Source organism: Coffea arabica, chromosome 6c, assembly GCF_036785885.1.
Source record: "Coffea arabica cultivar ET-39 chromosome 6c, Coffea Arabica ET-39 HiFi, whole genome shotgun sequence".
Lineage (NCBI taxonomy): Eukaryota > Viridiplantae > Streptophyta > Magnoliopsida > Gentianales > Rubiaceae > Coffea > Coffea arabica.
The window spans coordinates 6,141,903-6,154,413 of NC_092320.1; the positions used below are offsets into that span (position 1 = coordinate 6,141,903).

General features: G+C 36.5%; 2 protein-coding genes across 2 annotated transcripts; both read left to right on the forward strand.

Moving 5' to 3' along the window:
• Nucleotides 1-2,073: 2,073 nt before the first annotated feature.
• On the forward strand, nt 2,074-7,146 carry LOC113691341 (uncharacterized). The gene is made up of 9 exons (XM_027209442.2): nt 2,074-2,267; nt 2,363-2,446; nt 3,345-3,454; nt 3,537-3,587; nt 4,562-4,705; nt 4,793-4,882; nt 5,475-5,581; nt 6,419-6,503; nt 6,764-7,146. Exons 1-9 carry the CDS (start codon nt 2,156-2,158, stop codon nt 6,860-6,862), a joined length of 882 nt encoding a protein of 293 aa, XP_027065243.1. The 5' UTR covers nt 2,074-2,155; the 3' UTR covers nt 6,863-7,146.
• A 1,773-nt stretch (nt 7,147-8,919) lies between these two features.
• On the forward strand, nt 8,920-9,594 carry LOC140008187 (uncharacterized). Its single transcript, XM_072051747.1, has one exon. The coding sequence runs from the start codon at nt 8,920-8,922 to the stop codon at nt 9,592-9,594; it is 675 nt and encodes a 224-aa protein (XP_071907848.1).
• The last annotated feature ends 2,917 nt before the right edge of the window (nt 9,595-12,511 follow it).

A 12,511-nucleotide genomic window follows, 5' to 3' on the forward strand; every position in this document is an offset into this window, starting at 1 on the left:
AAAGTGGACAGCCCTTTTAACACAAAAAGTCATTCACTTTTTACGCCCTCCTCGTGGCTGATCATGCAATTCATTTTACCTTTCTCTTTCTGAGAGTACTTTGATCCATGCACCTTTTTTGTACCTTTGGAACTTCACCTTTTCCATCCATTATTGATCTTATATATACTCTCATCCTGGAAACACCTTTCTTTCTCCTCTCTATATGGCAAAAATGCGTTCGATCTGTATATGAAAGATGGAACATGACTTAATCTCCATCCACCTAATTAATTCGATCTCAAACCGCGTAACATCATCTGATCACTTTTTTTTTTTATTTTATTTCATCAAACGAAGGAAATTTCCATCAGTCTTCCTACCAGAGTAGTGGTTGGATGGTGATAGCTGACCAATGACGGACCTGTTCGCGCGGAGGTAATCTATCTCGGATATTAGCGGACAGTTGTACATCATTATTATTGCTACATATATCTAAGGATTATACGAAATGATTAATTTCCAGCCTGCGCTAGCTAGAATATCATGATCAAGGATTCGAGGGTTGATTAAATCAGCTCAGATATTGGTCGGAAAGTACAGAATCATCTCTCGACTATGCTTCATGCATACGTTGAAGGGGTATTAATTCCTGATGACCACCATATTATCAACAACAACTAGAATATTAATTATACTACTAATTTTTTATTCTACTATAAGGGTAAAGCATGCATAGGTAATAATATACGATCCAATGAATCAGAATATGTATATATCATAACAAGTTAATTAAGTACGAGCATGAGCCTCCACCATGGATGTGGAATTGTAGGCTTGATTCCTCTTGAAACGGTGGCTTATGCACCAAAATGAAAATACAAGACGGGGGGATTTGATTTCAAATTATACACCATCTCTTAGTGCTTCCTTATCCTTTCACTTCCAAATTAATTTGGTGTTTGTTGCAGATAACGTTGGACTTTTTGGTCATATGTTAGGCCGAGGGACTAGGGCTGCAAACGAGCTGAACCGAGTCGAGTTTTGAGCTAATCGAGCCGAGTCTCGACTAAATTTTACCAAACTCGAGCTCGACGAGCCGGCAATTTTCAAGCTCGAGCTCGAAAAAAATAAAAAATGATTATTTTATTTAAAACAAAATAAATAAAATAATATTTTTTTTCTTAATAAATAATAAAATATTAAGGATATATACGTAATTTTACTATGAAAATAAAAAAATAAAAAACATATATATATAATATACGTAATTTTATTATTAAATAAAAATAATATATATATATATATACTCAAGCTCACGAGCCGGCTTGCGAGCTAACGAGTTTAATATTCTGAACTCGAGTTCGAGCTCGAGTTTGACTCGAGCCGGCTTGAGCTCGGCTCGAGCGATTCGATTCGTTTGCAACCCTACGAGGGACAGAGCTATGCGTCCCACTCAAAATTTTTTAAAAATTCCTTTGTTCCCATTAAATATTATTTAGTCATGCGTTAAAGTAGTTATAATTTAGTTGCTTGCACCCCCCGAATCACAAAAATTGAACCTTGCACCCACCTCAGACACATCCATCATTAAAGAGTTAAATCAGTTGAAGCACAATGATTTATAAGAAAGAAGTTAAAAGAGGAAATAATAAAACAAGATAATACCTTATATGTACGGTTTAGGGCACTCGTTGATATATATTTCAGGTGCTATATTTTTTAAAATATAAAATTAATTAAAAAAGTAAATAAATACAAGAAAGGGTAGGCAAGATTAAATAGGAAAAATTATATAAACACAAGAGAAAATAATAATTGTGAATTAAAATTCACGTGCAAAACGAACCGATGAGCAGAAAGCGAAATGATTAAGGTCAAAGATTAAGAAGTGTTTGGGCTCTACATGTACGCTGGACTCCAACCTTTAGAATCTTTCACTGGCCCAAGTACACAAACAAGCTTCCGCCTGTCACTCGATTTGGGCTAGACAAGCTCTGCCCACTAGCCCAAATTAAACTACCAAGCGATCTCATCTCAATAAGCTTGACGATGTCGTTTTACTTACTCGCGCCAAAACCCTTAAAGCCGTCGGCCCTGCACAACCTCCACAGTGCAGTGCAGTGCAGTGCAGTGCTAGGGTTTTGATTCGGGAGAAATTTGTCAGAAATTGAAAATGTTGAGAAGAAACGTGAGATTGAGGAGAGAGTATCTGTACAGGAAGAATTTGGAGGGTAGAGAGCGTTTGCTTTACGAGAAGAAGCGTAAAATTAAACAAGCTCTAGAAGGTAATTTTTGGTTCTCATGTCTCATTAGTTATGATTATACACACGAGTTGTTTTTCTTTTTTCTTTGGTTGATGAATTCATCGTGATTGTGGCAGAGGGAAAACCAATTCCTACCGAGCTCAGAAACGAAGAGGCAGCTCTTCGCCAAGAAATCGACCTCGAAGATGAATACACGGCTGGTATTCTGCATGCCTCTCTCTGTCTGTCTGATTGATGCTTAGAAATCAATGTTGATATGGTTTTTAGCGTTTTTTTTAGCTGTTACGCTTTTCTTAGCATATTCATTTGTCAAATCTTTGTCGTAATAAAATATGTTGGAGACCATAAGTTTACTGGTTTCCGTCTTTAGCTTGGAGCCATTTCTTTTCCCTCTAGGAGACTAGTTATAGAGAAATGAAACCAGTGAAGAAGACAGTACTGAACTCTAATTCAGTCATTCTGAGTGAACTAATTTTGAGAGTGTTTTGATAGATGGTTTTTATGACATTTGATGGATGCATTGAGGTTAATTAAAGAGTTTCTTGGGGTGGTAACTCTTGTGAATGAGTCTCTGTCAAGGGGTGCTCTTTGTCTGTTGAAACATACCTAAGAGCACAGAGAGGGAATTCTGAGCTCTGTGTGTGTGTGTGTGTGTGTGTGTGATTTTTTCCCCCAGCACGCAGTACAGAAACTAGTGTACCAGCTAGTACTGCAGCAGTTTTATGTCTCACAAAAAATGAGGGTTTGCTTAGGTGATGACTGATATTTACTGATACTGATGCTTGTGCGATCCAAATTGTGTGTCTAGTGTTCTGTTGTGCATGTCGAGTCTTGAACTGAAGGCAGATTGGATATGATAGTCACATAAGGCAGCTAGTTGATGGCAATGTAGTGTATCCTTGCCTCTAAGCTAGTGAACCATTGGTGGAAGAAATGACAGAGATGTTGGGGGATGTTAGGTGAAGTCACCATATAAATATGGTACATTGTGTAATGCTTTTTATGTTGCATTCCTTTTGTCCTTTATCTAAAGGTATGATTTGGCAATTATGCAAAAAATTGACTGGTCGTTGGTGCCTTCTTGATGCTTGTTCATAGTACCCCGATCAACTATTGATGACGAATATGCTAATGCCACGGAACGAGATCCAAAGATTTTACTAACAACATCACGTGATCCAAGTGCTCCTCTTACACAATTTGTAAAGGTTGGTCTTATCCTCTATTTTGTCGTACATCTGTAAACTGCTTTCCGGAATTTTGTACCTGAAACAACTGTTTTCCATCCAGGAACTAAAATTTGTCTTTCCTAATACACAAAGAATGAATCGCGGTGGCCAGGTTCGTTTGTAGTTAAATTTTTTTTTTTAATAACTTTCCCTTTTTTTCTTTTGTTTTGCTCACCCCATTAAACTTTTCTCTATTGCTTCCGTGGGGGTAATCTGGTTAAGGATCTCTGATGATGGATTTTGGGTGTTGTTGAATGTAGAAGAACATGAGGATAATGAGATATATTTCTGTTGCATGACATTTTCTGCATTATGTCCCTAAGAGATAGTTTAAGAAGCATACTTTTGTTAGTTCTGTAATAGCAAGAATCATTGTTTACCAGGAAAAAGTGAAGACGATGAGTACTGAGGGTAATAATGTTTGGGATATTGTTGTAGTTATATGATGGCTGCTGTGGCAGAAACTGATAATATGGAGGTTCTTCATGGGTGCAAAATATTTTAATTAAGGATTCGAGTCATAGAAAGGTACTGAGTCTATTTGATGGCTGCTGTGGCAGAAACTGATAATATGGAGGTTCTTCATGGGTGCAAAATATTTTAATTATCTAAGGATTCGAGTCATAGAATGGTACGGAGTCTATTTGATGGCTGCTGTGGCAGAAACTGATAATATAGAGGTTCTTCATGGGAGCTAAATATTTTAATTATCTAAGGATTTGAGTCATAGAAAGGTGCTGAGTCTTAGTGAAGTGGTCGTTACACTATGGGATGCAGCAAGTTATGGTGGATTTCAAGTAGCTGATGTAACCTTCCAGTAGGAATTACATGATGGAGATGGTTAGCATTTATCAAGAAGATATTAAGAAGAGTGTTTTGCTGGCTTAGTACTGCTTAAGTTAATTGTGATGTGATGGTTAACTATTGATATTACATGAATGTTCAATTGCCATGAACATCAAATATTTGGGGGCAAGTAATTCTGAAAGCCAATTGAACAAATGTGCCTTTTTTGAGTTTTCATTTGTTTTATAGTTAACCTGTCTGTTATTTGGATTATTCATCAACATACTTTTATCTTTCTAGGTGATATCTGAAATAATTGAAACCTGCCGAGCTCATGATTTCACAGATGTCATATTGGTTCATGAGCATCGTGGCGTTCCTGATGGTCTTGTTATAAGCCATCTACCTTTTGGTCCAACTGCTTACTTTGGGTTGCTCAATGTGGTAAGTGTTTGGATCTTCCTTGTGTATATTCAGATCCTTCTTTGGGGTGCTAGTTCAGAAATTGAGAATCATTACATGCTTGTGTAGGTCGCAAGACATGATATCAAGGACAAAAAAGCTATTGGAACCATGCCTGAGGCCTATCCACATTTGATTCTCGACAACTTCTCAACTAAGGTGATGTGTTGAATCTGTATAGCATTTTATGTTGCCCAAGAGATCCAACTGTTTGTAAAAGGTATAAGAATTGAGTGGGGTGTTCTTATATTACATTTTGTCAGAGCATCGAGTTTCCGTGATGTAATAGGTTTTTGGATCATATGAATGATTTGTTTTTACTTTTCTGTCTTCTTTTCTTGAGAAAAATGCTGAGTCTTTGACGTGCTTTCTACTTTCTGTTCATGTTGATGAAATTCTTATGGAAGTTTTCATTGACAATGTAGATTATATTGCTGGTTAGAAATGGTATGATGACCTTTTCCTTAAATTGTGGAACCTTTGATGACAGCTATTCGAAGATACAGAATTCCATTTAAATACTGATTTCTATGTGTCTTTTTGGGGTTTTAAATGGTTTGTATGATCCTTGGAACATTTAAGAGAGGATTTTCCTGTGCTTGTGCAAAACTGGATATGTTTATAAGAATGCGATGGTTTAAGTATTACCTCTCCTTCCCTATAAAGCTGAATTTGTGCACTTGTCCTCTGTGTCCTCATGTAATTTGTGCATTCTTCTAAAAAGTTGGTTTGATCTTTTTGTTGCTTGTAGCTCGGTGAAAGAACAGCAAATATTTTAAAGCATCTACTTCCAGTACCCAAGCCTGATACAAAACGAATTATCACTTTTGCTAATCAATCAGACTACATCTCATTCAGGTGTGTTTCTCATGCACCTTTCCTGATGGACGTGGTGATTCTGTTTTGTTAATTGCTAAAGGAGTTTTTAGGTGAAAAGGTTGTTTATTATTTAGCTTCTAAGTGACAGTTTTGATAGTTGTTGGTGGCATTTTTAAGCTTTGATGAGTCTTTTCATGCTGCACGTTAAGTATACATCAATCTTGTAATATTCATACTATTGCTTCCCATCTTTGTTGGATCTCATTAATTGATGGGAGAAAATATTGATGATTCAGCATTGCTCTTTCTTTTAAGGTGTTAGACAGGAGATATAGTTTTGATAAATGTGCCGCATTGCAAAATTGATAGATTGTGAGTACTTTTTTGCACCTGCGTAGGGTATATTTTTTCTATATTGAACCTTGAGTTGAAAAGCTCTCTGGGATATGGTTTAAGACACAGTACAAGGCTTGCCTAATGCATTTTTCCTTGCAATATGGCATTTTATTCTGGTTTTGGGTTTAGTTTTCGTTCTTCAGTGCAAGCAAAAGCAGAGAGAGCCAGGAAGAGAGCAGAAAAATAGGACAATGTGTATGCACCCCTTTGGAGAACATCGGATAATTTTGAGGGGGAGAGTTAGGTCTTTGCCTTATTATCAGATGTAGGAAATGTGATACATTCAATATTCTTCTGTCAGGATTGGACAGGTAGATATATGAGATTGGAGAGTTTTGGAGTTAGGACTTAAAATATGACATATTCTTTCAAATTTTTATTTTTTAATTGGTGGGATAAATTTGGTTTTTCACTGGGTTAAATAATGCTTTAGTGTGGCTCTTTCTTTTTCTTTCTACGGATTTTGTACTCAATATGCAGGCATCATTTATATGAGAAACGTGGAGGTCCCAAGTCCATTGAACTGAAAGAGATTGGCCCCCGCTTTGAATTGAGACTTTACCAGGTAAAACTCCAGTTTAATAGGAACAGTAAATATGCTTATTACGGTGGCTATTTGGAGACTTGAAGTTTAGTAGAAGTCGTGAATCCAACAATTTATAGCTTTTTGTTTTTAGAAGGGAAGTTTGTGTGGTGGTTTTGAGTTTTTGTGATAGCTCATTGCGAGTTAATTGGACACAACTTTTGTACAGCCTTCTCTCTCTCTCTCTCTCTCTCTCTCTCTCATGTGGTCATCATTAGTATTTGGGGTTCTTTCTCTTGCAGATCAAGTTAGGAACAATGGATCAAGATGAAGCTCAAACTGAATGGGTTTTGAGACCTTACATGAACACGTCCAAGAAGAGGAAGATGATCGGAGACTGACAGTAGTATTTAGAAAGATATTCTTGCAATGACTGTTTTCTGCAACAGTAGCATTGCTTTGGTTCCATACTTTTCCTGGTTGACGGTAACAGAAGCTGTATTTTGCTGTGGAGCATCAGTTTGGCTGGTTAGTAGGATGATTATAAAAGGTATACTTTGTCATTAATTGTTGGTTAGTTATAGGTAATTTCCGACGCTTAGACCCAGTCACTGCACGGATTCTGTACCAATACATTTTGGTAGTATTTGATCAATACTACAACCTGCAAAACAGTTGAGATGAAGAGTAGTAGGTGATCTGTATGCCTTTTTCTGCATCTGTTTTTAAAATTACGAGTGATAGAACATGAATTTATTTATGAAACGGGAGGCTTGTGCCAAACCAACAACTAATTGCGTTTTGTCCTCTAATTGTTATGTACCTTACTAGGGGGAAAATGCCGGCGCATCATGCGTGGGTGTTTGGTGCTTGTAATTAAAGAGGATTTTTCATTGGTCATATAATAATATATTCTGAAAAGAAATAGTCATTAAATATGATAAAATTATTAATAGTATATTCTAATTATAACATATGCTTTTACGTTTTATTTTATCAATGCTTTTACAATTTTACAATTATTAAACTATTTCTATAGATGTCAGTTAAAAATCGTTCAAGAGACGGAAGTTGTTTCAAACAAAGGAATACCCTCTAATGGTTAGTTATAGCAGCATGTTAACGTGTTAATTGCACATCGTGTTAATATGATTTTGTATTAATTGCACTATAAAAGTTACACTTTAATTAAATATGTCTATAACACTATTTTAATAATTATACCAACATATAAACTTATATGAGTTGTATTTGATGTAAAAATGATTGCAAAATAATTTCATATTTCGGAAATATTCAGCTGTTTCTATAAATCAAAAAATTAAATGTATCAAAAGGAGGGAATTTTGATAATTATATTTAAATACATGCAGCTGTATCAAAAGTTTTTAAAAAACTATACAACATTCCACGTTTTTTAAAAATTTCTATTCATGTAGTTGAAATTTAAACTTCTCTTTAACTAGAACTCATTCTTATATAGTATAAGAATTTTTGCGTCACTATACCCATTCCACCGTTAAGGATAAGGTTTTTTAATTTTTTTCCCCCTCCCCCTCCTCCGGGGACAGCTCAAACCACGTTTGGTTTTTAATTCGGCAATTTTATGTCTGTGATCCGTAAGTTGGTCGCCTAGATGCTAATATTCGTTAATAAAGCTGGGGATTTCATTTTTGGGATTGCTATCATCTAATTGGCAAAGAGAAAACAATAATAATTGCGCTGAGAAAAAAAAAACTATAATGCATCCAGAATTGACGAATATTTGATGACGTTGTACAAAAATTTGCACTTTATTTCTGGTCTCCTTGCTGGATGAGGTATTGCATGAGTTTGGCGTACAAGTAGCAGTGTATTTCAATTGGCAACTGCGCGCAAATGAACAAGAAGCTGATCCGCCGATAAAATCACAGAAGCTCAAGTAAAAGAAGTCAATGGAGTACAAAATAAGAACTAAAAAGTGGGGGCGTAGTGATGCATTTAGCAGTGAATCCGAGAAAGGGCGGATCCTTTATGGTTCTCCTACTCCCGTTTTTGTTTCGTCCGCCCTTGAAATTTGAAGTTCTCTCCCGGAGCCCGTGCACGCATCACCGGCACTCCTTTGTCCCTTCATTTCATTTTATGCACGTCCACTCTAGCTTCCGTGGATCTTGCCCTTGCACAAATTCCGAGAATTTAATCCGTTACTCACTACCGGCAACCTGTTACTCCCAGTTTCCTCACTCCCACCAACTCCAGTGCCTAATGCTCCTCTTTTCTCTGGCTCACTTCCCTTCTAAAACCGGTAACTTCTTCCCCCTTCTTCACCACCACCAAAAAAATCTCAAACAAAAAAAAAAAAAAAAAAAAAAAAACAAGAAGAAGTCCCTGCTCTGCTTCACTGCATATGAGTCTATGACTCCTTCCACAGACAAAAACTGAACAACTCAAACAACGTTAGAACTCCGAATCGACAATCATGAGTGGTCTAAGCAAGCATGGCGCTGCCCTCACCATAATCTTCGTCCTCTCATTAGTGGCTCTCTTTGCCCAGCTCTTTTACTTTCTATGGCGCCGCCGCGTCTTCCAACCTCAAACGCCACCCCAGGCAGCTACTACCACAGCCCCCACCAACTCCCACACATTCTCCGACTCGTCCACTAACTTTGCCTCCTCATTGTCTTCCTCTTCCAAAGAGCTCCTCTGCTTCCTCTGTCTCAGCAGCTCGCGAGTCGAACCCACCTCGACTCCACCGAGTCTGAACTCAACCGCCCAGGAGGAGGATGACATGGAGGTGATCGACATTTTCAAACTCCAGAACATGTACGGACCCTCGAGGGTTCTCTTTACCATTAAAGAAGAGGACAGCGAGAACGATGCGGAGCCTGAAAAGCCTGCAGTGTGCTCGTCAGCCACCACGAAGCCTAATACTACCACTAAGCGGGTGAGTTTAGAGGAGTGTTTTAATGCGCCCGATGATGGGTCCATCGGCGAGGAGGCGGAGGCAGTAGTGGCACTGGCAATAGGAGGTGACCGTATCAACAATGCTGGTGATCAAAGTGGGGTGATGACGCCCATTTCAACGCCTTGTGAATCACCTTTGTATTTTACTCCGTCGGCATCACCGGTTGGCGGGGAGCTGGTCAGATGCTAGATCAGTCATACGTGTCCCGATAGGCACCGCTCTTAGTTGTGTCTGGGTACGCACGAGTTTAAGCGGGGAAGGGAATTTTCCGGCTTCTTCTGCCCAGGACAAGTTTTGGGCTTTGGAGGCTGGAGCCAAGCCTGAGAATTGTTCTTAGTGGCCGGGCCCAAATTTTGTAACAACCACAAGTGTTCTTGGGCTTGTATAGTGGATTATAGCCCAGTGATCCACGTGCCCCGCTGGTTTGGATGGCAGAGTCCACTTCAATTAGACCTGATGTTCGTTTGCCCCGAAACGTACAGTTGTCAAAAAAATATGTATTTTCATATGTTTTCTTTACTACGAGGAGAGAACATCCCCAAGCCCATTTTGTTGCAAACAGATCCTTGGCAATTTGTTGCAAGAAAAATTTGCCCAGCGTCCATTTTCTTCTTTTATAAGACACAGTCAAATTGCAGGAAGTCTCGCCGCTGTTTCGTGCTCTTTGTAATAAGGTATTTGTGTAATTGATGATCACGAAATTCCTATGTTAGGAAGTCAGAAGTCACGACTGATGTGAATGGTGATAGAATAGAGAAGTTGTTTTATATACAAAATTGCTACTTGCTTTGTCTATGAAAAGTATTGCTGATGATTTTGCTTAGACTTTGTGGTGCCGTTTCTCAGTCAAATTTTGTTATATAGTAGTAGTAAATTATTTGTACGAAGATGACTGAATAAAATAAGGGAGTTGTAGAGAAGTTCACTTGCCCAATGACTGGCGTCCAGACGGTGAAAGGGTAGTCGATGCAACACACAGGTTCGATTGAGAAAAAGAAAGCGGAGCAGCCCCCACGTTTTCACGACTTCAGTGTCCATTTTCATAAATCAATTCATCAAAGTCGTCGTATGCTGTTGCGTAACTCCACGACTTTGAATGAAAAGCAAAATCATCAAATATATGATTATAGTATCTTTCAAGTCCTGCACTTGATAACTTTGAATAAATCGTCGCAGTACCTCTCTGAAGAGGTCGATAATGCAATTTAAGAGTGTGCTGTGTTGCGTAATACTTTTCCCTCTTTCAGCTTACGCAACGAGAGAGGCAGCTTCCTCTCTATTGTGTACCTTGAAACGCAAAGACACTTTAGTAACTCGTCAAAGTACAGCAAAATAGGTTATTTGAACAAGGTTATTTTAGCATGCGCAAATATGTTATAAGACTATTACTAGCCAAAGGATACAAGAAAACCCGAACCTGGCCAACCACCCGCCCAGCAGTAATAATAATGACACATATAATGATAAAAGAAAGGGTTAATATCATTTTGCCTTTTAGGGATAGTCACATTTCACCACCTTCAATCTAAATGTTATAGAGTCATCACACGTTACCATCCCCAACATTACACACATACACACTTTACCCCCATAAAGACTAGTCAAAGTTAGAAATATAAAAAAAAAAAAAAGAGTGCAATAATATTATTGCCCTTTTATGTATGAGATTACCTATAAATTACTATTTGTTTCCTTTCATTGCTAAAAGATATATATTTTCTCTAAGGTATCAACTATACAAAAATATTAAATTGAAAAAAGCTCAAAAAATATTTACATTTAGGTTATATCCTTAAAATTCTTCTTGTTGGGTTAATGTTCACCTTTATATGTGATTTGTTCAAATTACTAGTCTTTATATTAGACAAAAGGGATAAATAGCAAAATGCTAAAAGCAAATACAGTTAAAAAAATTTTGAACAAAAAAAGTAATAATAAACTTTTTTTTTGAAATTTTTTTTTGGTTTATGTAAACTTCTATACTAATATTATTGTCATTTTTTTATCAATTTAGTTAAATATTAAATTCTTGATATAATTTGTTGAAAATAGTTAATATGCCTTATTTTTAAACTTGGAGAATGAAAATTGAGATCAAATCAAATAATTCATTTTTTGAGGAAAAAAAGAACAATGGCAGTAAATTATAAATAATGTCAACAACATATGAGCCATACTATGACAACACTCTCACTTTCTTTAATGGAGTTAAAATTTTCAAGCTTGGCTAATCTTTGAGGAGGGGGTTAAATGCATATTTTTAAGGTTAAAGGTGATCAAGTGTAACTACTCCCTAGGATAAATGAATAAAAAAAAAGAGTGTAACTCTTCTTATATGGTTTAGGGGAACAGAGTGTTACTATTAATATTTTAGTTAGTTTGGGAGAGAAAATAAAAGAAGAGAAAGTTTAAGTTAGAAAAGAAAAAAAAAAAGGAGAAAAATAGAGTGTAATATCTCTTCATGTTGTTTGGGAGTTTTGGCATTAAGCAATTTTCTTTTATTTGGGGGTAAAGAGAAGTAAAAGCAAAAGATTCTATTTAACACAAATGCCCTTAAAGCTTGGAATTCACATAACATAAAGAAAACGTTGTATTATAGTCATTATAAGGGCAAAATTGTTATATTAAAATTTTCACTTTACATGCTTTCCTTTCTCGCGTTTTCTGCCCAATTTTGGGCTGACGGGTTTTCCTCGCTTGAAAGGGGTGTCGCATCTAGTGCTGCAAACGAATCAACCCGCTCGCGAGTAGCTTGAGTCAAGCTCGAGTTGAGCTCAATCAATATTGAACTCAAAATATTAAACTCGTTAGCTCGCTAGTCGGCTCACGAACTCGAGTATATATATATATATATATTTTTTAATTTTATTATATTTTTATTTTAAGTATATATATATTTTTATTTGTTTATTTTAAGTATATATATTTTTTATTTTTTTATTTTAATAGTAAAATTACATATATATCCTTAATATTTTATTATTTGTTTAAAAAAATATTATTTTACTTATTTTTTAAAAAATAAAATAATTATTTTTTATTTTTTTCGAGCTCGAGCTCGAGTTCGAGTTCGAGTTTAAGTTCAATAAAATTAAGTCAAGACTCG